Genomic DNA, 27,231 nt, shown 5'->3' with positions numbered 1-27,231 from the left:
AAGAGAGTGGAGTCATTGACGGGTGTGAAAGCTAGCTAAGCAAGTTACCAAAATACCCAATGACTTTCTTCCACCAGTTATTACTGGTAAGTCTGAAGGGGTGTGTGTGTGCTTATGTTTGTATTACCATTACTTGTTTTTCCTTGTTAACACATGCTGGAGAAAAATGTTGCTCCTTAGCTGTTATTCGCACCCCCATGGAACACCTGACTAGTAAGACAGCTGTATCGATCACAATCGATCATTAATTCAAAACAAGTCAGATACATCTTTTATCATTCAAATCGCAAGGGGGGTGTGTGAATGTGCTCAGCTCCCATTAAAATTCTCCCTACATCCAAGCCACCCACAAAAGTCAGCATCTCGATGAGCTCAAAAGGTTAAAGGTAATTCCTCGTTCGCACAGCTTGGGCGCCACCTAGCCGTAATTAGGGCCCTGCACATTCACATAGGGCACCGGCCCCACACGCTCCGGCTGCCCATGGGCTGGGGCTGCGTTGCCCTTGCTGAGCGGTAGGAGGAGAGGGGTTCGCTTGATTCTGTTGCCGCTGTTCGCATCCCCTGGCTCCAGCGGGCTCCTCCGGCTGCAGTAGCGCCGATAGGGCAGGACCCAGCGGGGAGCAGAGGCGGCAGTTCCCATCGGCGCCTGGGCGTGTGCAGCCAGCGGCAGGTTCTGCGGCCAGGGCCATGCGTGTCGGACAGACAAAAGCCTGGGCGAGCGAGGCGTGAGGAAAGGCGCCCAGAGGAGGAGAGGGAGGTGCGTACGCACAGATCCATCTTGAAGGGGTTTTGCCTGCTGCTGCCGCCGCCGCCGCGCCAGGCTCGCCGAGATCACCGGGCGCCAGGGGATGCCAGCTCGCCTCCTCTTCCAATGTTTCACTGGGGCAAGTGGAAGAAAAGGATGGGAGCGACCACTTCTTCTTCCAAGAGACCAGTGTTCGATGAGAAGGAGGATGGTGAGTACTGTGCGGTCCCGCACCCTGCTGCCCCCGCCAGTCCTTTCCCGGGCGGTCAGAACCTAGCGAGGTGCACACCCAGAGCCCCCCGGCTCGGCCCGCACCCAGGGGCCGAGGGTGATTGCAAGTCACAGCGGGAGTTGAGAAAGGCAACTTTTATTTCACAGGGATCGGCTTTGCTTTGGGAGTGAAGAGAGCTAGGACGGATCCTTTCTGACGGGAAATTCTTTAGTCCATTGCAGGCACCTGTCTGGGGGAGAGACAGGCTCCAGGAACTTGGAGAGAGTTGTGAGAGGTGTGTGTGTTTGTGTGTGTGTGTGTGTGTGAATGAATGAAACAATTTTAAATTCTATTAAGGTGGTGTTTGTGTAAAGCAAACTTCTGCTTATGGTTTGACAGTAAGTGCCCAATGGACAACAGGGAAGGCAAACACACTAAAATAAGGTCTACCGTTGAAAGTGTCACAATCCCACCACTTTACTTCTCTGGGCTGAGAGATGATCCAAAGATGTATGCAGTTGATACAGCAGAATCCCTAACGTGCACACACGTGGTGGGTCATCTGTTGAATTTCCAGTTGCCTGACTGGTGCTGGAGAGAGCAGTTCTGCTTTAGCGATAATTGGATTTGTCATGTATAATGTGTAAACCTATAATTTATACAATATCTTGCAGTAGACCCATGGATTCGGGGAGAAAGTTAACCTGTGTGGATCATAGACTGCTCCCCAACCCGAATTCTCACCTTTGCCGCTGTCTGAGCCTTCTGTCCATAGCTTGTGAAAGTCTCATATTGGTGCTGTGCTTTTTCCTCTTGCATCGTTAGCACGCAGAACATGTTTACCTGTCTGAGGAGAGGGGAGGTGGTACAGTGATTTTAAGATTTAAATGGAAAAATCAAAAGTTAAAAGGAAGTGTGCATGTAACAGACAACACACTAAAGAGATGTTGGAACTATATTTGTTGCCTTTCAGGTTGATGAAGCATATGCAGGGTTTCTAGCATTTTGACTCAGTTTTTAGTGTCATGAACTTGGATGTTAGAACATTAGGAAATATTTTCTTGGAGTTATTGGCCATGTGAGATAACGGCTTTCACAAAACCATCAACATGAATGTTTCCTTTGTTAAACCAATGCCTCCAGTACATACATATGCACTATAGGTGGCAGAATGGGGTGTGCTTTGTTCGCCTCATCTGAGTAGTTTTCTTATCTAGATACCACCCCCCACCCCCTATTTTACAGTGATTTGCTTTGGGGGCAGGCTCTAACTGAAAAGCTATTTTGGCAGTATTGAATCACAGAGTGTAATGTGGTCTTCCTTCACCCCCATCACAAGAGGAGCTCTCCTAGTGGGAGATTCACAGTCAGGAAGGTCTTGCACAGAGATTGCTGGAACTCTGGTTGGGTAGAATGAGGGGGCCAGCACTACCTTGTCATTTCAATCTAGGACCAAAGTGTGAACAAGTTTGACTTCCAATTTACAGGATCTAGGAGTACTGTGTAATTTCAGTCTTGTCATCTCAGCTTTCACAGATAAAAGGATGGATTAAGTACTCAAAGCTGACACATCTGATAAACACACATTCTGTTAAGTAGCTAGGCAATGTGATTTTCACCATTGCTATTTGCATGCAGTGTGATAAGCAAGAATGACCATAATTAGAACCCAATCCGGCATGGTCATTCAAATATGGAAATCCTATTGATTTCAATTGGAGTGACTGACACAGAGGGTTTGCAGGCCCTCTGTAAAGATAGAGTAGTTGTTAAGAAATAATGCCTCATTTAAAAGAACAGAGAAGGAAAACAGAAGTTAATTATGAGGCTTCTTTGCTATAACTAAAAATATGAAGCTTCAGCTTCTGGTGACACATGACATTCTGTGACTACCATGAATAAGAGCAAAGCTCAGAAGATTGGACAGTGGTGAGTATAAGTTAGAGTGCAATATCATAAAATTACATTCACTTCTGTTAAGATGATCATACATTACTTCTTTACCTTGAGGGACAATAAGTTTGAATGTTAAGTCATCTTGAAGTACTGTATGCTTGTCTTCATCACTAATATCTGTTTAATATTGTTCCAGATCTTAATACTGTTGATCTCAAAGAATTTTTAGCGGCCAAATTCTTCACCGATTTACACCTCATGGAGCTCCAATGAAGTTTAATAGGTTTAAGGCAGCACAAAGGTCCTGATTCAGAAAGGTACTTAAGTGCTTGACTAACTTTGAGCACATGAGCACTCATGCTTAAAGTTAGGCACATGCTTAAGTATCTTGATGAATCAGGACCAGAATATGACCCTAATTTTCTTTTACTCCCTGAATAACTATTTTCAAGCACACCAGCAAGGGTTGTTTTCCTTGTATGTGACAATGTTTTACATCTTTATAAACTCGTTAATAACTGCTAACGTTGTCAGGGTGAAATAGTGGCTCATTGAAGTCAATGGCAAAACTCCTTCTGATGTCAGCAGGGCTAGAATTTCACACTAAATACATTAGGTTCAGATTATTTTATATATATAGTGAACCCTCAGGGCACAATTTTGCCTTTATTTACGTGAGTTGTTACAAGGAGGAGGGAGAAAAAAATATTGTTCTTAACCTCTGAGGATAGGACAAGAAGCAATGGGCTTACATTGCAGCAAAGGAGGTTTAGGTTAGGCATTAGGAAAAACTTCCTAACTGTCAGGGTGGTTAAGCACTGGAATAAATTGCCTAGGGCGGTTGTGGAATCTCCATCATTGGAGATTTTTAAGAGCAGGTTAGACAAACACCTGTCAGGGATGGTGTAGATAATACTTGGTCCTGCCATGAGTGCATGGGACTGGACTGGATGACCTCTCAAGGTCCCTTCCAGTCCTATGATTCTATGAATTTCTATTGATGTCACCTGTGTAAGTGAGGTCAAAATTGAGGCTCTACTTTTGCTCTAAAACAGTGGTTTTTAATCTTTTTTCAATTTGCATACCGCTAGCAAATTTCAAATGGAGGTGCAGACCCCTTTGGAAATCTTAGACAGTCTGCAGAGCCCCGGGGGTCCATGGTCCACAGGTTGAAAACCACTGCTCTATAAGATGTACTAAGTGTGAGAAAATTATATTAAAAAAGTAGCTAGTGGTTATTGGCTAACAAGCCTTTACTAGCCATTCAAAGTAATTAGCATTGAAGAATTATTAACACTGGCATCTCTTTCATATTATTAAGGAGTACAGAATGTAACTATTAGAATGCTACAGGTACTACATGAGGGCAGGGGACTGGACTTGATGACCTCTCGAGGACCCTTCCAGCCCTAGAATCTATGAATCTATGAACATTACAACTAATTACTAAGCAGTGTTGTGATGTGACTGCAATGTAAAGTAAGAGTGGTGTTGGGACTGATATTGCAAAATCCAGTAAAACCTAGTACATTCAACCGATTAGCTGTGTATGGGCCTGCTTATGTGGCTGCTATGTCCATGGAACTCCCATGAACTCTACTAGAATTTTTTGATTTAGGTAGCTGCAGGATTGGAACCATAGAAACACACTGTGCCCCATTTTGAATGTTAAGAGGTAACAAAAGCAATGAGTAAGACAATTGTAAAATGCTTTAGAAAGTCAGCCTCACAATATAGTTTAGAAGGCATTTTTTCTGAACAGACTCTATACCTTTAAAGAGAAAAGTAATCTTTCCAAGTGAGGAAACATTGCCAAAGAATGATTATAAATAAAAAGGGTACTTACAAGCAGTGTTTTTATAATAGAATAGATGTATAAACATTTAAAGTTTTTTTTTTTTTTTTTTAGTATTGCCTGTTTTTTCCATCATTGCTTGTTAGTATATTCAGAGCAATTACAGTGTTGATCTGGTGCACTCATATTTACTGGCACAGCATGGTTGCTATGGAGATCTCTTAAGACATTCCGATTACTTCCTGAAATAAAGAGCCAATTAATATTTCAATTTGATGTGAGATGTCGTCAGTAATTCTCCATATATTATCACAATTGTCAGGGTTTTTTTTTAAAAAAGGGCAACAAGTAGACTGGTATATGTTTCTAATGACAAAATTATATATATGACAAGCATAATGAATTAAAGACATAGTTGTCTAAAAATCAAAGGCTTTCACCTTTATGCTTACTATAAATACAAAAACATCGTATGTATTCTGCCAGTAATACAAAGTTCAAATTTTTCCTCCAATGAAACCTGAATATTAGATTTTAAGGCCAGAAGGGACCATTGTGATCATCTAGTCTGACCGCCTGCATAACACTGGTCATAGGACTTCCTTGAATTAATTATTGCTTCAGGTCCAATAGCTGTGGTTGAACTGTGGTTTAGAAAAGATATATTCTTAATTTTACAAAGTGTCCACTGATGGAGAATCCAGCACAACACTTAGTAATTTGTTCCGGTGGTTAATCACACTCCCTGTTAAAAAATATGCAGTATTGAAAGTCTGTCTAGCTTCAGATTCCAGTCACTAGATCTTGTGATTCTTTTGTCTGCTAGACTGAAGAACCCTCGACTGTCATATTTGTTTCCCACATAGGTAATTATAGACTGATCAAGTTATTCTTTAACCTTCTTTTTGATACACTAAATAGATTGAAGCTCCTTGAGTTTTTCACTAGAAAGCATATTTTCCAATCCTTTAATTATTCTTGTGGCTCTTCTCAAAACTCTCTCCAATTTTTCCAACATTTCCCCTTAATTGTTGATACCAGAACTAGATGCTGTATTCCAGTAGCAGTCACACCAGTGACAAATACAGAGGTCATATAAGCTCCCTACTCCTACTTGAGATTTTCCTGTTCATACATCCAAAGATTGCATTAGCCCTTTTAGCCACAGCATCAAACGGGGAGCTCATATTTGGCTAATTATCCACCACGACCACAAAAATCTTTTCCCAGGATACTGTCCCCCAAATAGGAAAATCAGCTAATATTACTTAATAAATTTGTGTGTAGCCCAAGAAAAAACATGTTGTTGAATTTAATCCAAACTGATATAGAAGTGATAAGGCAACTGCTTTTGATAAATCCACATTTTAGTCTTGCCCTTGATTACAACACGCATGTATCCCTGTTCATGTTTACTGGTCTAACCTTTGAAATGCTTCACAGCATTTCAATGTTATGCTCCAGCTATCTGTAAAGTTGGTCTTGAAAAGAAAGAAGTGTTCCTCATGCTTTGTGATTATTTACAAAAGCCAACAGACAGAATACATCCATAGAGCAATTTTCCCCACTGCTCTGAAATTGTTAGATTTAAGAGCTATTATTTGTATAGAAAACTGGTTTGGCATCTACGATGTTTTCTAAAAATGTAGCAGCTTTAGCTACTTGTTATAGCTTTCCATCTGGAGATGCTTTTCAATGATAATTTTCTGACAAGAAACAAGGTCTTTCCCAAATTGAACTGCACCATATATAGTATATTTTAGATTAATCAGAGGTTATTAATTGGCATAGTCCTATCTGACATTAACTCAACATTGTCAGGATTTCTAACTAATCTGATGCAAACGCTCCTTCCCCCTCAAAATTGTTTTAAAAAATGAGGTGTGGGAGACATTACCCAGAGTACAATCTGGACTGATGAACAGCTGTGTCCCCTCAATTCTCTAATCTGGGATGCCTTTTACATTACTTCGCCATGAGAACAACCACTCCTGGCCTGCTTACACACAGCCTCCTCCCACTTATACTTTATAAATGCTATAACCAGCCACTCATGAATTGTACTGCAGGGCAACACAAACAAACTCCCAGTCCCAGACTTCCTCCATAAATGTTGCATCCTGTACTGTCCAGAAGCCTCCTTACAATACAGGCTCATATCAAGTCCATCATTTCATTAATAGAAACTCATATGCACACATCCTGTTATCCCAAATGAAGTTTCCCAAATGCTTCATCCAAGCACATTGGTTTAGATAAAACAATGAAAAAAGTTTATTAACTACAGAAAGATAGATTTTAAGTCATTACAAATAATGAGGCATAAAAGTCAGAATTGGTTACAAAGAAATAAAAGGTAAAACACAACTAATACCTAATTTAACAAGCTAAGTGAATTCAAAGCAAAGGTTTTTCTCACCACAAGTTCCAACAGTCTTACTGGCTGAATCTTTTAGTCAGGGTTCCTCCCCAGTCCAGTGCTGCTTCCGTTGTTCTTCAAGTGTTGTTGATTCTGTGGGTAGAGAGAAAGGGAGAGATGGTTTGGGACATCTGCTCTCTCCCCTTATAGTCATTTCTCTTGCCCAAGAATCTCCAGCTGAGGCTCAGGAGACAAAGTCTGTGTGGACAGGAACCTCAAGCTGCTTTTTTGTCAAAATGTAGATTATTTTTTTTTTGTCCCACACCATCTCTCCTGCCAAAGAGTGGTCACTTAATCAGGTGATGGTCCATTTGATCTCATTGACACTCGACTGAGGCATTAGTTAGCCTTTTGTCTCTGGGGAACAGCTTTGTGATTGCCCACCAGACAGGGGTGCTGAGAGCCATTGAAACAAACTGTAAACCCTGTATATAATGGAAACCACTTCAGGCCCGGGGTTGCGGCAACATCCCCCGCTTCCCAAGTTCTGGAGGCATAAGTGCTGGAACATGCCTCAGTAATATCACACAGTGGAATCTTATAACTTTACATACAATGTTGCCACATATATTTTACCAAGACAATAATGATCAGCAAATCATGGGTTTTCAAATGATACCTCATAAGGCATACTTTGTACAAGTTTTACCACAATCCTATAAAATGGGTGAGCATAGGGGTACAGACTGTCACAATATGAGTCTTCCATCCTTTACAGTGAATCCAATTGTTTTTGAAGTAAAGAAAATTACAAGAAAATACATGGGACTCCACATTCCCTAGTGTGCACGAACAGGAAAAAATATAACACTAAAGTGTTTAAAAAAAAATTGCGGGTTGCAAAATGAAGCACACAAAGGTTGGGAAATGTCAGGATTAAGGTTGTCTGTACAACCTTCATTCAGTCTCCCTGTGCTCATGCATTATGATACAGTCTTAAAATTACATGATCACGTTTTTCTACAGGACCTCTGGCTTCAACCTTAACCTCTCTGTGCTTCACATTCCTATCTGTACCTATCAGAAGTTTTCAAAGGCTTATAACTTGACCAAATTTGGGAAGTTTTTCCATAGGAAAAACAATATGCACACCTTGATATCGGGACCACTCGCTGCCCGCCCACCAAGTTTGGAGTCCCTACTCCAAAACATGGAGGAGCTAGCGCTTTTCAATGAAACAGTTGTAAGAATTTTTAATATGGACAAAACATCATAATTTCCCCTAATGTTGTTCTTAGAAATGCTGAACCAATTGCATAAATTTATTTTTATATATGGCTGAGACCGACAGGAAAATTTTAGCTTGAATGTTTAAAGTTTGGCAAAGTTATAAGCAACTAAAGACAGGTTTTTATAAGTAGTAGTGTTGGGCAACCTTAACTATAGGAGGTGCTGCCTGCATTACCTATAACAGAATGAGATATAAAAATCAACAGTATTTATTGTGTTTAACAGGGCACACTCCACCTCCATTCTCAGAAGCTGTAGGAACTCTCAGACTCACTGTGTAGAGTAGCAACTGTGTGTGATTTAGTTACATTCCCATTCTCGGTATAGTCCCATTCAGCAACATTGTTACCATGGTTCTCTACCTTCAGCCCCTTCCCACAAGGCCAGGGAAGAACAGAGATGTCCTTTCCTTGAGCTTCTTGTTCGCACTGAGCTCAGTCAGCTTTACTTGCTCCCTTCCTATGTCCTTTATACCCCTCAGCTGATGGCCTAATTGGCTCACCCAGTCTCCCACCATAATTAGCCAGTTCGCTTACACATCCCTGTCAGCTTTCTCCAGGGGTGCTGACTGAAGCCTGAGTGCTAGCTCCCTACACTGTCACAGTGTTTTAATATGAAATTATCTAAAAATGAACTAAAGAAGAACCGTAAAGTGAATTTCCAGCTTGGCTTCTCTAACAGCATCAAAATGGCTAGCTAAAAGAAAGTCAGGGACATATCAGTACATTTGGTGTAATCGATTTAGCTGTCCATTCCTTTGTTTAAATTGAAATTATTAGGTATGAAGGCTTTTGTCTTTTGGGTACCATATCTGAGGAATACAAACTGAAATTAGAAATTGTAACTGGTCTAAGGGCTTTTAAAGCTAACGTCTAATTTTTTCTGTTACACTTAGGAATTGCCTTGCTCTTGGGTCTGATCCCAGATCCACTGAAGTCCCTAGGACCTTTATAGTTGAATGGGGGGTAAGATCAGGTTTGTCTCCAGCTCATCTTATTTATACCAAAATTAACCTGTCTAATAAAGAGCCCAGTCATGCACTCCACAGGCACAACTCTTATTGTCTACTCAGAAAAGCTTTCACTGTAGTCAATACTACAGGAATAATCCTCAAATTAGGTTATATAGAATATAGGGCTTTTTTACCCTCAAAGGACAATCAGTATTTTAATTCCTTAAGCCAGGAAGTACTGGTAGAATCCACCTTACTGGAATAATTAAAAAAAAAAAAAAAGGAGAAATGACCAAGGATTATCTATTAGGATAAGAAGCTAGAAATGTCAGGCCGGTGAGCATATCCCATACATTTGATTTCCTGCCTTTGTAGTTGGAGGAAGAAGTGGCAGGCAGCAGTGCTTCTAGGCCTGTTTCATCTCCTTAGAGGCTAGCTCACCTTCTGAACATTATAGATCTTTGCTGTCTACCACAATTGTACAGATTTTTTTTTAATAAATATGTGGGGACGGGGATGACTGAGAATGAGCCTTTTCTCCTTATAACAGAAATAGCTAAACCATTTTTAAATATTGAAAAATATAGGTTTGGATTTTGAAAGAAGACCAAGGGAGTTAGATTCCCAAATCTCACTGAATTGCAATGGAAGTTGGGTGCCTGGCTCCTTTGAAAATCTCAGCCTTAGTCACTTTACTTAGATTTAACTTCTTAATGCAACATTTAAATATGGTTTTCTCCTCTCCTGAGGAAGGCAGCCATTTGAAACTTCTGGCAGTCAAACCTTTATACCACACCACGTATCCTCTCTCCTGTATCCATCCTATCTATATAGAAATATAAAATTGCAGTAAAAATCTAATTTGTGAAAAGTCTAGCTGCATGGATGACTGCTATCAGTGCTCTGGTTGAGAAATATCATTATTCTACAATAATTATTTCTATGTAAAGGGAAGCAGCATTAAGCATCTTGATGGCGTTTTCCTGACTGTTTGTCTAGTAAAAGTTAAAACACTTAGGCGTCTACAGGACCCTAAAGGTGCTTAAAGTCTGTAAAGTAGTGTTTGAAAAAGATGGCATTTACTTTTCTCACTGGGAGTCACAGCTGAAATTTACAATAGTTTTAACAGCCATGCTGCCAGCTGCTACAGTGCTGCTCCAATCCCCATGGAAACAGACATGAAATTGCAAAACATGGGGTAAGGTGCTTAAAATAATCTCCATTTTAACTTTGAACAAGGTACTGATGATCTATAGGTTTGTATACGCATCAGCATATTCTTATTATATCTTTGTAGTAATCTTGGGAGAAAAACTCAAGTGGTTTGAGAAGTCATCAGGGGGTGTATGTAGATTTAATCATATTTGCAAGTGTTTTACCTTTATCTCCACTCTTCTTCCTTACACACCTCCATATGCTCTAACTCCTCCTCTGGATCTGATCCTGTCTGCTCCAGCCAGGTGTTGAGAAACTGAAGCCACTGGAGGTGAAGCTTTAAATCCTTGTGGAGCTTGCGGATCCACAATGAAATCAGGCTTTGTTCCTGGACTCCTTCAACAGCTGTGTCCCGAGAGCAGCTACATCATGCTGTGTTGCCAACTGACAGTTTTATCATGAGTATTGTGATATTTGGTGTTTTTCAGAAAGCCCCAGCTCTTGGAGTCAATTGATCATGGCATTTTAAAGTAAGTTTCTGGTCCTCACAGTTGTGGAGAAAAGCTGGAAAATGTAATCCAAATGCATCCTAATTGCTCAGGAACCAGAAGGCAAAGAAACTTAGCACCTTACAGGAGCAGGTCCTTGATAGTAAGCCTTTTGGAGATAGACCTTGCCTTTTTACATTGTGTGAAAAGCACTGTTTGCTTACAGCTCTAACTACTACCACCAACATTGATGTGGCTGAAGGATATTTTAGGAATTTTTAATGAAAGTGTCATATAAAGGTCTGGATTTTCAGCCTGCAGATTCTATTTCAGTATGTGCAAAAGAGCATGTGCCCAAATTTCTGCCCACACTTTGCACTACACCTGTATGTGTAAATCCTTACATGTTAGCATTTGCACTGAGTCCAGTTGGTGTTGTGGGTGCAGTGCTACCACTCGCACATGCACATATAGATGTTAGATTATGTAAAGATTGTGTGTGTTAGAATTTTGGATAGATGTTTTAGCTTGCAAAGTGCAGGCTCAGCTTTCTGATTGTCCGTTTTGCATGCTCAGAAATAAGTGGAGGGCAGTTATCAGGTAGATGCCTAGATGCAATATCATTCTTTGCTTCTGCTTACTAATGAAACACAAAAGTGACAGCAAAAGAGGAGAAACACTTCAGAGGTGTTTTTCAAAACTATGGTTTGATTTCAGGACAGTTTTGAACAATATTTGGTGGAGGACTATGGGACTAGGTGGAGAGATTGTGACAGATGTAATTCATCATGCGGTTTTTAGTGTGTTTAATGTATTTGATTTATCAACATGAAATATAAAGCATAACATACATAATTTTTAAAAATTTGTACTTCAATACTTCAATAATTGTGAAATATGCTTGATACATGACTACAGCCAAGACTAGAGCAGACAATGGGGTTTTTGCAATGTTCATTTTACATACATATTTAATGGATATATTCATTTAAAAAAAAATCAGTGTTAAAGGAGCTGGTTGAGATCAACAAAATCCAGTTAAGGATGACATAGCACAAAAATGATTTTACTTTACTTAACAATTTAAAATGTCATGTCAAGGCTAGGTAAGCTGCCTCAGCGATAACATCTAGCTTGCTGTTTATATGACAAGGCAGGAGATAAGTCTGATTCACTAGATGACAGAGTACAGGGAAAAATCCAAAAGGATGTTTACCACATTTTTACCAATAAGATTGTAGTATGCAGATGAACTAAAGTGAATTGTCTGATAATTGACTGAGTTACCTCTTATGTTCTAATCCTACCCATGGAACCAGAGCTGAGCTGTTCATAACTGACTTGCAATCAGAATCAAGTTTGAAGCAATCTAAGGATATATCTACACATAAACTGTTGCAGCTGTAGTGCTTCAGTGTTGACACTACTTACATGGACAGGAGGGGTTCTCCCCGTGGCGTAGATAATCCACCTCACCGAGAGCTACCACTACGATGATGGAAGAATTCTTCCATCAACCTAGTGCTGTCTACACTGGGGGATATGTCGGCATAACTACATCTCTCAGGGGCGTGGATTTTTCACACAACTGAAACATGTAGCTATGCCTGATGTAAGTTCCCAGTGTAGACCAGCCCTAAATATATTTTCTTCAGTTTTTTCCAGACTTTGTCACTTCTATATTGCTCAAAAATAGATTTTGGAAAAATTCAGAAATAAGGTGGAGAAAGGAACATTTTGGAGAAGGTTTCCATGAAAACGAGATCTTTTTCTTTTTAAAACATTGTGATATTTGGAGCACAACTAAGGAAAACTGAGAATAAAAGCAATTCACACAATCAGAAGGGTCTGAAAACACCACAAAGCACTTTAAAATGTACGTTAATAGTGCTAGTTCTACACCTCTTATTCTGCAATATAGCTGCTCTTGGGGAACAGCTGTTAAAGGGGTCTAGGAACAAAGCCTCCTTTCTCTGTGGACCCTTGGGCTTCACAAGGATTTAAAGTCATAACTCTTATATTCTCTGTAAGACTCTGACCCCTACCCTGTTGGGAACATGAATCAAGAACTCTGCAACAGGAGCGTGATGGAGTTTCTTAACTATTTTTTCCCCTTATGTAGGAGACCGTATAGGGACATGAATATTATTAGGATGTAATCCGATTGCCTGAGGCCAGTATAAGCACCCAAATCATAGCCACTGTACACCATTCTCCCATTCTTTTCTCCATGCTTCCTTCTATGCATCCCTCTGTGCCTAGAATTCTCTCCTGACAAGGTCTGCCATCTTTCCATCCTCACCTCTTTGCTCTTTCAAACCTCACCTCCTTCAAATTTCTACTTAAAATGTGCTTCTTCTAGTAGGCGCATTCATCCTAGCCCTCCCTCTGTCCCCATCCTCACCTGTATGAAGTCATCATGATGAGAAAGACATAGAGGGGAAGGAAAAATGAAGGTGGACCCACAAGTCCCATACGGAGTATCTCCACTCAGTTACTTGCTTTTGTCTTCCACCTCCATATCTCACCTAGATGGGTTGTAATGTCACTTGGGCAGGGGGAATGTCTCCTTATTTATTTGGAAAACTCCTAGCCCATATTGGGCAGTAAATTAATAAGTTATTATTACACTTGTAATGCAACCTTTCAGCTCATCACTGCCATGCAGTAGTTCTCTCTTTCTCCCCATCATTTAAGTTGTTAAGTTTTGTAAAGAGCCAGATGCTTTTATTTTTTAAAGTGTAATCAGAGTGAAATATTAAAGCAATGCACCCGTCACAAAGAAAGGTTAGGGCATATGTAATGAGTAATTATTTTTTCTTTTACAGGCAGGGAATTCTGATACAGTTTAATACAATAACTAATTGGGCAACTACAGAAACAGAACCAGCTCAGATATGCAAGAAGCAAGGCTATTTTATTGGCTTTTCATTTTAGAAATATCCGCCTAAATTCTTTGCTGACTTATACCTTGCTCAACCCCAGTATATTCAGTGAACCTGGCCTTTAGTATATTTTGTAGAGCACAATTTACATATCGACACTGAAAAAAACAATCTGAATTTTACTTACACACACACACAAAATCCACAGGAGTCAGTTAATGCTTTCACTGTATCAGTTACCCAGATTGATTAATTTGCTGCATATGTGTTCCTCCCATTGAATAAACCAAGAAGGATCTGATACTCCACTCATTTACACCAGTGTAATTCCACTGGTCTCCATAACGGGGGAAATGACGACAATAACACTGCAAGCTGAACTCCTACCAACTTTAAAAGCACTGTTTCCACTGCTGGGAAACTTTTGCCCTATAACAATACCTATGGGTATACTATCTACCTCCTTCTCTCAGCCTACTGATGCCCACTTTCATTTACCCTTCCAGTCGGTCTCTGCCAAATAAGGAACAGACATGATGCAAGTAAAAAATGAAGAAAACATGAATTGCCTTTCAAATGTGGTTGTAATGCAAAGGAAACAACATTTTGGGATGTTATACTTTCTTGTTGTGAAAGTATATATAATGTACATTCATTAACAAGAAAAAATATGCACTCTCAATATGCACTTAAAAGGGACACTTTCAATGCTAACTGGCACAAAAACATTCACACCCCCCCCCCCCCAAATAAGCACTTCAGCAGCATGAGTTTTATTTGAGTGGCTAGACACCAATAAACCCAGCCTTAAGATCTGCTGCCAATGTGGAGTCCCTGTGTGACCATCATGTTATTCTGCTGCTCTGTCTGTCAGTTCTACTGTTGTGATGCATGTGGAAAGCAGGAATCACATTTTCAATCTTCTCCCATCCCACCAACATGGATGTAGCAGAGAGTCAGGGGCATATATTCCGAGTTTTATCCTGGTAATCTTACTGTGATTGGGTTGGCCATCAGTTGTAGCCCTCATTTTGGAGGGTTTGGCATTTATTCAGCATCAGAGTCAGAGGTTTTTTTAACAACCTAATTTTTTAAAGGGAGAGGATCAATCTATCTGTTTTGTCAGTGTTGTTCATGTCCTTTTCAAGGTAAGCCTAAGGTAAAATGTTCAAAAATCACAAAAGTGAGTTAGGAGCCTAAGTCTCATTGAAAGTCAGTGACACTTAGGCTTCATGTCCCTTAGTCACTTTTGAAATTGGGGCATAAGTGACTAATGAGCCAATGTGCTTTTGAACATGTTAGTCCTAGTCCCAAAGTTTTTATGCACATTTAACTCCCATCAAAGTCCCAGTGGGCATTTTGCATGCAGGGATGGGCCCTAGTGTAACGTAGTAAATGAAGTATCAGTGAAAATGAAGATAGTACTTCTGAAAGTTATATTCTGCTAATTTGCAAGAGGTTGCATTTTCCCTCCCTTTAGGATGATAAGCTGGCTTTTGAAGGAGCGGCATGAAGCTTTTATTAGGTAGCAATATAGTTTCTCTTGGTTGGGAAAATCTTTTTACATAATTTAGTTGACAGGTTTATTACCTGGAAACCTGCCAAATGGTTTATTTTGTAGATGTTTGGATCAAATTGAAAATCCCCCACTAGTACTGTAGATTCACAGAAATATCTTGTAGAGCAGATGGGGCCAAGTTCATCCGTTTGCAATTCCATTGACTTCAATGGTGCTACACAAAGTCTAGATTTAACCCCTCATTTGCAGACTGTAATAAGCAATGGCCAATTGAATAAAAGAAAAACAGGTGCAGAAGGATGATCATCTTCGGCTCTGCCTCATCATTACTGAGTTCAAGTGAACTGTATCAAAGTCATTATTACATTTCCAATTGCAAAATTAAATTGTCAGAGAGGCAAGAAGTTATTGAAGGTGTACCAGAGCAGCAACAGCAGGCTTTGAAAAAAAAAAAAGTAGTTTATACAAAAAGTAGAACTTTATAAAATTATAAGCATCATGTATAGAAATGTGCTCTTTTATGGGTCTGATTCTGCAATTCCTTACTCACATAGGTCGTTCCACTGATCTCAGTGGGGACTACTCCCTTGACTGAAGATTACTCACCAGAACAAGGCTTTATAGATTTGAGTCTTATTCTTTTCCTGGTGTCTCCATACAGTGTGAGAGCTCCATATCTTGTGGATCTGATGGCACTTACACTGAGTTAACATTTGTATAACTCCACTGAAATCAGTGAAGTTACTCTTGATTTACTCCAGCTTGAGAGCAGAATCAGACCTTATGTGCAGAGAACAAATAGCATTGATATTCTATTATTGTAATTCACTATTTGGTAAGTTCTTATACAAGATTACATACACATCAAGAGTCCTTTCCAAAGATTTGTGTGTCATTAAATCTGGTGATACAATGACCTCTTGATTTTCAATTTCTTTACTTCCCCTTAGCCATCCAGCATCAGGCCTTGCTGTGGCCTCAGTTTCCCTTTCTTTCCTACAGAATCAGACTTCATATTGTGTGTATTTTCTGAACAGTCTCCCCTTTTAGAAGTCTGCTGTATTGACAAAGGCCCAGATCCACCCAGGTATTTAGGCTCCATTGATTTCAGTGGAAATTAGGAGCCTAAATACCTGAGTGGATCTGGGCCAAAGTTCAAAACACAAATCATCCACTCAGGCTGCATTAGTCCTTTCAGTTTATAATAGGTTTCCCTAGCCTCCCAGTCTAGGGTTTCTCCCCAAGCAGGCTCTTTCTCCCTACAGGTCAGGAATCTCACCAGAGGCTTATCCCTTAATAGACTCCTACTTCTTGCAGGTGTCTCTTTCTCCTTCCTGGGACCTCTAGAACTTTCTCAGCTACCCTTTTCCAAGCAGACTCCCTTCCTAAACTCTCTCAGACTAGGTTTAGGTTGCCCATATACTCCCTATGAAGCCTAGCTTCTAGTCACACACGCCCATCATGTGATCCCTGATTTCATTCTCTTCAGCTGGGGAGGTGAGCTAAACCCAGGGCCGCCCGGGCGGGGCAATTTGCCCCGGGCCCCACAGGGGCCCCCACGAGAATATAGTATTCTATAGTATTGCAACTTTTTTTTATGGAAGGGGCCCCCGAAATTGCTTTGCCCCAGGCCCCCTGAATCCTCTGGGCGGCCCTGGGTAAACCTGGCCCAGCTGAGGCTGAGCCCCAGCCCCCTTAAAGGGACAGCTCACCCTGTGACAGAGTCAAAGAATGATTCCTTTTTACCTCCGTTTAGCAGGAATTGCCAGCTCTGTTGAACTATGTTGAATGAAATATTGTGGGTTTTGATTAGAAAACTATGGACTGGTGCCCAGTAAGGCTGCCATAAAATCCACAATCCTATTTATTAAGGTCAAAGATGAATTCACTAAGCTTCCATGTGCTGTAAATTACTTGTTAAAAGATTTGTTTAAAAAGAGGAGGGGAAAAACTAAGCCTGCTGCTCTAATCAGCAGAGCTGCATCTCCAGGTCCAGATAGTTACTAATCTTTAGAAATATTTATCAGTTTGGTTTGCAATCTATTTTTCTGACCATGACTTTCTTGAATGGCTGTGGGTTGGGAGTACAGGTGCCTTTGCTTGTTATTTCAAAGCAGAACAACAACCCTGGCTGTACTGGAATGGCAATTCCATAAATATTGTGGAGGGGTAAGAAGTGGGGATTGTGAGGAGAGGTCATAGGCATTAAAATAACATAGGTAAAATACTAAAGTTAAAACTTCATATTCTTTCCTGGCTGACTACTCTTTTCTGGAACTTATCCAGAGAGCCTTTTATAGCATCTATTGCCTGCTACTCTCTGAACTGCTTAGAAGAGGCAAAGGCCAATAGGTGGGACTAATAATTTAAAGTCTTTGAGTGGTAGCTTTTAAAACTGATGTCTAGACAAACATTGGAGGACTCTCTCCAGTTCCCTCGGTATAATACTTCAACATCATTCACATAGGCTTGGTATGATGGTGAAGTTAGCTGTAGGCAGAGGTAATGGTAATTTCTGGTGGGCTAGGCTTGTGTTTAATTGTGCAGCTTGATATATTTTTCAGTCTAATTTAAAGACCATCAGAAAAAATATTTAAGTGAAAACAACACAGGTATGTAAAGATAAGGCATAATCCAGAAAAATCAAACTATATTACTTATCAAGGAAACGACAATGTGTCTTGATTTGCCTTAACTTAAAAGTGAAAGGGAGGGTATGTTCTCTTAAGCTCCCAGTAGTGTTCATATACTTATGAGGGTATCAAATGGTGTGTGCTCAGCCCTTCCCCTCTGATAGAGAGAGAGAGAGAGATGCTCAAGTTCAGGATACAGGAAGGTCCCTTTCTCTGCTAGTGATCCATGAAAATGAACCCCTCTCCTGGAGTCAGGCAGCTTAGGTGCCTAAATCATTTCTTGTGAGAATGAGTGAACACCTGATTGAAATAGTGGGTCTAGATGCTGGGTCGCCTATCTTGCAGATGGGTTTCCTAACCACTAGGCTACAGAGTCAGTCATGCTCACTCACTCTCTGGCCCAATCACTAGGTATTTATCCACAGTGGAACAGCTTCAACAGGAGAGACCGAGGGAGCCGCACATCAGAATATTCCATAGATTAGTGGTTAGAGCACTCAGAGGTGGGAGACCCTGTTCAAATCCTCTCTCCCTGCCCTCTGGCAGATAGGGGAGAATTAAACCAGCCTCTCACACGTCCCAGCTGAGTGGTCTCACCACTGTGCTAAAAGTTTGCATAAGGTGGGTGGCGGCACCACTCCCTCCTCCTAGATTTTGAATGGGAGCCAGTCCAGTAAATGGCCACTGAGCACATCTATTGGATCAGGCCCTAGACGCAATATAGGTAGGCAAATGCCTGTCTCTTCCTGGTTTGTGGATAGCTCTGAGGCTTAGATGGGAGATAGGGATTTAGATTCCCAGAAGTGGCAGAAACTTAGGCGCCAAGTGAGGTGAAGAGCCTACAGGGTTCAGCAGGAGTTTTGTGGATCACAGTGGAGCCTACAGCTGGAATTTAGGCACTGAGATGTGCAGTTTAGGTGCCAAGTACCTTTGTGAATACCCCTTGGAGTCAGTTGATGGGCTTATAAAATGGCTACAGCTCTCTGAGAAAAGAATATTTTAAAAATGAACAGTTCTACTCCTTTTCAGCGTTATCTTTTATCAATTAAAAATAATAGGGAGTTCTTTTGAGTGATTTGTATAATGCAGAAATATTTTACATGCAGATGGTTTGGTAATTGAAAATCATTCTGGCATAGCGCAAACATATTTTAAACTCTGATTAGTGGTATCTCTCCTTTCTTCTTCCAGGAAAAAAATCAATCATTTTGGTTGACTTAAAATATACATATTGTAGGCTATAATCTATCTCAGTCAGACCAACATAAATATGGGGAAATACCAGTCTGGATTTACATTGATATAACAGAGCCAAATCTGGCCCTTTGAGCACAAGAGTAGAATTAACTAAAGTTATCAATTTGTAAACATGACTAGGACCTAGGCATGAGAATAGACACTATACTTTTTCTAGGGCCATGCTTTGGTTATTCTATGCTTGTCTAACTTCAGTTTAGGTACATACATATACATTTTCCAGTCCCTATGGTGCTTACTGTATGATTCATTTAAAAGACAATCTACTTCAATACTTTTTTAAAGGATTTCACTGAAAATGTATGTTTTTTAAATGTATTGCAATATATATCTTATATTCAAATATATTTTTCACATTTTTGAGTGTGCTATTTCTCTCTCTCAGTTAATACTATCTAATGATTTTCAGAATTCTGGAGAGTCCATCTGACTGCACATATGGTTTATTAATTGACCAACAATGTATCCAGATACCTCTATTAAGCAATTGTACTCCCACAATGATCCAGATTGTGCTTTTTGGATGCACACGCAAGGCTCTCAGGCAATACTGTTGCTGATTTCATTGGCAACCTTCTGGATATCTCTGGGATCAGAACTTGGCCTGCTCACTAATTATCCTTTTCTTCCAAACACTTATATAACTCTTACAAAAAAGTATTTCTAACTCTGCATATTAGCTACTCTCTACCTTGAAATTCTTCTCAGTCCAATCCGGCATCAGCATTGGTTTCCTAGCCCTTTGCTCTTTAAATCTGACCTTTAATCAAATGCCTTTAGCGCATCTATCCTCTGTTATCTGTCATGTCATTTGCTGCTTGTGCTTGTCATAAACTGCATGTGCAAATCTTAGTATTTCTATTTTTAATTACTAGATCTAGGTGCAAATGAAGTAGCTAGATGTGTAATCACTGGTACCCTGAATTCATCTTTGGGGACAAAAAAGGCAAATGCATTCTTTTGTGGGCACTAAATGTGTGCAGATACTGGGAGGCTGAAGTTTATCCGTTTAAAAAAAATCCAATGTAAGTTGTATACAATGCACACAGAATGTACATTTAAAAATAGCGTTCAGCTGTTTAAACACACACACACACACACCATCCCCAAGACTAAGAAAGTTTTGAGTTTTCACGTCTGCCTTTCCCTAAGGTAGAGAAGGATTGAGCTGCTAGTAAATATTTCATGACAGACTTAGTGCTTCTTTTCTAAGGAGGTTAAAAGGTTCATTTCTGGAACTTCAAGACATTTCAACATTGAAGTAATTCTCTTATCTTTTAGAAGTGAGGTAAAGATACTTTCCCACTGTGAACAATTAGATAAGAAATGTTCTCATGATACTAATTTTCTCAGATGAATGATTCCAATGTGCCATTTGTTTGAAACAGAGTTTGTATTGTTAGGACCTTTAAAATAAGTGTTCCATACAATGTGCCTGGTGCTGGAGTCATTACTCAGTGCCTAGTGCAAGGATGTGTAAACTGTTTCTGTAAATCTGTGAAAGGAAGCCCGGCAGGAGAAGTCTGGGAAGAGTTCTAAGGAGAAGATCTACTTCAAGGTAGAGAGAGAAGTTTTATGGATAATACTGGTTTCCTTATTTTAACCCCTTTCTTCTTGAGAATTAGAAGAAACTGACTGATTCATTACCAGGATCAGAAATTACCTTCTTCTGAATCTAAACACGAGGAAGATAAGATACAAATGTTGAACCCTCCACACTATTTTCAGTTTGATATGTCCATTGAATAGACTGAGTGGAAGCAAAACTTAACCAGACTCTGAACTGCAATGAAGCTTAAAAGATAGAGAGCACTGAAGTATGTACAGGTCAATTAATTAATTTATGCAATGGAGAGTGAAGTTGAAAGTGTTTTATAACTCACTTACCCTCATTGAAGGAGTTAAGAATAACTGTGCCATCAGTCTTATGAAGTTTGATAAGCATTCCATTCCACTCCAAAAAGGAATGTACTATATGAACAGGGAGCTTTTACCAAAGGGCACAAAATCCATTGGCAATAAAGAAGCATTTATAAGAGTCATTTATAAGATTTATAAGAGCATTTATAAGGAAAGCATTGTGACTTTATCAGTAAGAAGATCATCATCATTTGGGATTTTAACGAGGAACTTTCTGAAAAATTATGGAGCTACTCTGGAACAGCAGTATGAACTAGTGAAATTGCAAGCCATCCAGCAAGGAAGCATAATTAAAGTAATAGCAAAGAAAAATTCCCCATGGGAAATGGGCAGTCCCATAAAAATGCTGCTTTAGTGCATTTAGGCTCTGATCCTCCATCATAGAAGTCAATAGGAAAGTTGCCAGTGATTTCAGTGGGAGTAGGAGCAGGCCCTAAATTCTCTGGGGAAAATTGTGGCAGGTGGATGGGAAAAGGACAGAAGAAGTCTGCTCAGCCAGTGGAATCATGTGCTGCAAATGTAAGGAAAAAGGACATTGGGTAACCATCTAGACTGACCTGCATCCATTGTGATGGGCCTCATAAATGCACAGAGGAAGTTGGGATGGTGTTCAGCTAAAGTGGATTGCTGACAAGGAGAACCAGTGTGGATACCGTTAAAGGCTGATCCTGCTGCTTCCCAGAGTGAGGGAGGAGCTGGAAAGGATGAAAAAATGGTGCAGTAGTGTGTTACTGAACTAATATGCAGGAGGGGGTTGCCCCTATGATATCTAAAGACTGAACCAGTAAAGAGGGTAAATACAGGATTAGATTCACTGGTTTACTCCGGCTGTTTTGTGCCACTCTAGTGACTAGCCATTTAAATCAGGTGTATGGTTGTTTTGCTTCACTGTAGCAGCACAAAGCAGCCAGAGCATAGTGGTGAATCTGGCCCATAGTTTAACTGAGCAACAATATTCTGCTCACTAAATTCAGTTAGTGGATTCTGGCATTTGCTGCTTCATCCTGACAACTTATATAATGTCATTCAGCTGATATTGTTTTTGTCACTTCCTTTAATCATATCACAAACACCCCAGACATCTTCTGAAGGAAAAGGAGAGAGATTTTGCAAGGCCTAGAGGGACAATTGAGTTTATGGGTAGTCTAAGAAAGAACATAAGGTTAAAACAAATCCTGAAGGCAGCGGAGACTGCTTGCCTAAAATTAAATAGAGAAAATATATGCTACAATCCTTGAGGCATTTCATTGATAAAGAGGGGTGAGGGCACACCCAGAAAAGTCAGAAATAGAGTTGAAATGTCACTTTAAATATTTCAGAACTGATGGGCTTCCTTGATAAAATTTGTTAGGACAAATTCCTACCTGATCTGTTCTCCAAAGGCCGCTCTACAAGCTGTTGAGAACAGAAGATCTATAGATCTGGAATAAAATACAGAGCGTGCTTTTAAAGTTCTAAATAATCACATCCCCAGTTCTGGCATTATAGAGTTTCCAAGTTTGCCACCATTTGAGCAGATGCCTGCAGTGACTGTCTCAGTGGAATGAAATGTAAATGTTTGGAATGCCACGACATATTGTTTCAGATGGCTTTCAGACTCCAAACCCAGGTATTCCCAAACAGAAAACATGTTTGGTGAGTATATGGGCATATGAAAGCGTCAGAAGATAGTTGCAGCGTCTTGATAATTTTAAGCTTGTGACTGAGTACAAACCAGCTCATATCATTTTATAAATGGCAGAGCCCTAGAAAAGAAGAAAAGTGATTTCTTTTTGTGATTTGATCTCATGGTCACATAAAACCTAGGTGCCACAGCAATAGGTTGAAAAATGGCAGATAGATTATTTGTTTGTTTAGTGCAGACAATGTGGTCAGAGGCATACAGTTTACATTCTAAGGCCTTGTCTACACTACGAGAGTACTTCGATTTTAGTTAATTCGACTATGTGGAATCGATATTACTAAGTCGAACGTGTGTGTCCACACTAAGGACAGTAATTCGACTTTGTGAGACTTTGTGAGTCCACACTAACGGGGCAAGCGTCGACATTGGAAGCGGTGCACTGTGGGCAGCTATCCCACAGTTCCCGCAGTCCCCCCTGCCCTTTGGAATTCTGGGTCGAGCCCCAAATGCCTTCTGGGTAAAAAAATGTGTCGAGGGTGCTTTTGGGCGCCTGTCGTCATCCGTCCGTCACTCAAGCCCTCCCTCCCTCCCTGAAAGCGCCGGCGGGAAATAATTTCGCGCGCTTTTCTGATTACTGACAGCGCGGACGCCACAGCAGTGCGAGCATGGATCCCGCTGCGACCATCGCTGCAGTTGTGGCAGTTCTCAACGCCTCGCAGCTTCTCCTCCACCTGTACCAGAGGCAGCTGCAGATCAATCATGAGAGGAGGCTACGGCACTACCGTGACGGCATGAAGTCGGACACTAGCTCCGACCTCTCTGAGAACATGAGACCCAGCGCCCAGGACATCTCGCTGTCACTGGGTCTTGTTGATACTGTTGAACGGCGATTCTGGGCCCGTGAAACCAGCACGGAATGGTGGGACCGCATAGTGCTGCAGGTCTGGGATGAATCCCAGTGGCTGCGCAACTTTCGCATGCGGAAGGGGACTTTCCTCGAACTGTGTGAGTTGCTGTCCCCTGCCCTGAAGCGAAAGGACACCCGGATGCGGGCAGCCCTGACTGTCCAGAAGCGAGTGGCCATAGCCCTCTGGAAGCTCGCAACGCCAGACAGCTACCGGTCCGTCGCTAACCAGTTTGGCGTGGGCAAGTCTACCGTGGGGGTTGCTGTTATGCAAGTAGCCAGGGCAATCGTCAAGCTACTGCTATCTAAGGTAGTGACCCTGGGAAACGTTGAGCTCATCAGAGATGGCTTTGCCGAGATGGGATTCCCAAACTGCGGTGGGGCTATAGATGGGACTCACATCCCTATCCTGGGACCGGACCACCAGGCCAGCCAGTACATAAACAGAAAGGGATACTTTTCCATGGTGCTGCAAGCACTGGTGGACCATCGGGGACGTTTTACCAATATCTACGTTGGATGGCCTGGCAAGGTTCATGACGCTAGGGTGTTCAGGAACTCTGGTCTGTGTAGACGGCTGCAGGAAGGTCTTTACTTCCCGGACCACAAAGTAACTGTTGGGGATGTGGAGATGCCTACAGTCATCCTCGGGGACCCTGCATACCCGCTAATGCCCTGGCTCATGAAGCCCTACACTGGCGCACTGGACTCAGGGAAAGAACTATTCAACTACCGGCTCAGCAAGTGCAGAATGGTGGTGGAGTGTGCTTTTGGCCGTCTCAAGGGCAGATGGAGAAGCCTACTCACTCGCTGTGATCTCAGCGAGACCAATATCCCCATTGTGATAGCTGCTTGCTGTGTGCTCCACAATTTGTGTGAGAGCAAGGGGGAGACCTATATGTCAGGGTGGGAGGTTGAGGCAAATAGCCTGGCTTCTGATTACGTCCAGCCAGACAGCAGGGCGATTAGAAGATCACAGCGGGACGCACTGTGCATCAGGGAGGCTTTGAAAGCCAGGTTCCTGACTGAACAGGGTCTCCAGTGACTTTTTACTTTGTGGACACAGATGCTGAACCTGCCCCCGTTTCTTTACCCAGTTACTGTTGACTATCCTTCCAAGTTACATACCCCCTTCCCCACCTTCCCAACAAATAAAATCTGTTCTGTTCTGTTAATGAACAAGGTTCTCTTTTTTACTGTTTTCGCGGGAATGTTTTAAACCGGGGACGCAGACTGTGGCGGGGGGCGGGCTTACTGTTTTGATGCAAATGATGCTTCTAAAGTCCGGGAATGACAGGCTCCGCAGTGCTGCATTGGTTGTTTCAACGCAGCCTGCCAGCAGTCCTGGGCGGGACTGGATGTATGTGTCGGCCAAGTGACTTTCTGGCAGGGGGCGGAGGGTAACAGATCCCCTGCTGCGTGGCTCTGTGATCCAGGATAAGGACCGCGACATAGGATCTCTAACTGCCCTCCCCCGACACAAAGTCACAGATCAACCCCCTCGCACCCCAGAACAAGAAAACCGCCTCCCAGACTGACCAGGGTAACTGGTGACTGTGCTGTGTATGTGTCCTGATGCTGGACCTGCCCCCGCCTCTGTAGCCTGCTACAGGTGACTGTCCTGTCCAAGTAACAAACCCCTTCCCCCCCTTCAGACAGAATCCCCTCCAAAAGACACTCTCGGAAACAGTACTTAACAGAAACAGATGTTTTATTACGAACCGCACATGAAAAGGGGGGGGGGAAGGAAACTTGGACATGGGCTAGTGTGAGATGGGTAGGAAAGGATTTTTCAAAGTTTGGAACGAGAGCCTTCCATTGCTGCAGCAGTGTGCAGTGGCCGACTGACAGTTTTAACGGCCCTTGCCGCCCCTCCTTCTTTGTACTTTTGGTGAGGGGGGTGTGGGACTTGGTGGCGGGGGAGGGCGGTTAGAGATAGACAGCAGCAGTGCTCTGTCCTCCTGCCTCCGGTCTTGCAGAACATCCACTAGGCGCCGGAGCGTCTCCGTTTGCTCCCTCATTAGTCCAAGCAGGGTTTGAGTAGCCTGCTGGTCCTCCTGGCGCCACCTCTCCTCCCGTTCCATGACTGCTCTGTGCATTTGTGACAAGTTCTCCCTCCACTGTGTCGTCTGGGCTGCCTGCTCTCGTGAGCACTCCATAAGTTCATAAAACATGTCTTCACGAGTTTTTCTCTTCCTTCTTCTAATCTGCGCTAGCCTCTGGGAGTGTGATGCCAGGCTGGGTTGGGAGACAGTCGCAGATGTGTCTGTGGGAATGGGAAAAAGGGAGTAAATTCCTGAGACAGATAAATGAAGTTGCTAACAAAGAGCATAGTCTTTCTCTGTGAACAACACCATGCACTGCACCTTTCACATGCGCACTCAGGACAAGGTCGAATTTTCGGCCCTCGCCTTATGTGTCTGGGGTCCTGCAGTTGCGATCAGAGAAGCGTTGCAGGACACCTCTACTTCTGCTGCGGGAAAACATGGTAAGCCGTAGACTTGTGGCAGCTTAAACATGTAATAGTAGCACTGGGCTCCTTTCGCACTGAATGCAAGGCCACTCTCTGCTGGCAGCAATCAGGGAAGCATGAGCTCTGCCCCTGTCCCACCACCTCGCGGCTGTCCCCGGGAAAGATCCCTGTATGCTGCCCCTCTGCCGCCTCCACCGCGTGGCTGTAAAGCAGTCCAAATACTAACATTCCCCTCCCTAATTTAAAGCAGGGCGTCATGTGTGACATAACCCTCATGAGGATCTCGGAGACCGAGAGGGGAAGGATGCTGCGTGAATGCATGCAGAGGCCTGGGCCATATGCCGCCATGCTGTGCCGCGCACTGATCCCCGACTACCTCATGGACTCATGGCGTGGGAACGTGTGCTACCACGGGGGACCAAACAAGATTGCCCTGCCGTTGAACCTCGTGCGCATGCTGGAGCGGTACCTCCAGGAGAGCTATGCGGAGCTATCCCAGGAGGACTGTCTGTCCATTCCCGGGCACATTGACCGCCTTTTCCTTTAAGTTGAGCATAACGGACTACAGAGTGGAGGGGCCGTGTTGTGGACTAATCATGAATATCCGGACAGTACTTGATTTTCTATACATAGTTAGTAGTAAAAAGTTTACTAAGCCAACTAAATCATGAACAACAAATTACTGATATAGTTATTATTCCTGTTTTGTTATAAATAAAAGTTTCTATGTTTAACTGAGTGACTGAAAAGCCCATTCTTAACAATATAAATATTCCACTTATGTTAAAATGAAATGTTTAGATGTTTAAAGCACTCACTGCTTGATCCTTCCCCTGATTCGGTGTCCGGGGTAAGGGCTGTGGACGGTTGGTAGGGGATCTCGGTAAGGGTGATGAAGAGCTCCTGGCTGTCGTTGAAATCAGCGGTGCAAGCGCTGTCGACTGCCTCGTCCTCCTCATCTCCTTCCTCATCTTCCCCGTCACCTAACATTTCCGAGGAGGAACCGGCCGTGGACAATATCCCATCCTCGGAGTCCACGGTCACTGGTGGGGTAGTGGTGGCGGCCGCACCTAGGATGGAATGCAGTGCCTCGTAGAAACGTGATGTGTGGGGCTGGGATCCGGA

The 27,231-nt window shown here is 42.1% G+C and overlaps 1 protein-coding gene across 1 annotated transcript in view; it reads left to right on the top strand.

The window, feature by feature from the left end:
* The first annotated feature begins 850 nt into the window (after positions 1–850).
* The window catches only part of STK32C (serine/threonine kinase 32C), a 248,012-nt gene continuing 221,631 nt past the window's right edge, over positions 851–27,231 (top strand). Inside the window, exon 1 of the mRNA XM_065408055.1 lies at positions 851–956. Coding sequence (XP_065264127.1) covers positions 872–956 — 85 coding nt within the window. The 5' untranslated portion in view covers positions 851–871. The remainder of the gene's footprint in view (positions 957–27,231) is intronic.

Source organism: Emys orbicularis, chromosome 7, assembly GCF_028017835.1.
Source record: "Emys orbicularis isolate rEmyOrb1 chromosome 7, rEmyOrb1.hap1, whole genome shotgun sequence".
In the NCBI taxonomy this organism is placed as follows: Eukaryota; Metazoa; Chordata; order Testudines; family Emydidae; genus Emys; species Emys orbicularis.
The sequence above is the reverse complement of the archived record's forward strand: the minus strand, read 5'-3'. Positions and strand labels throughout refer to the sequence as shown.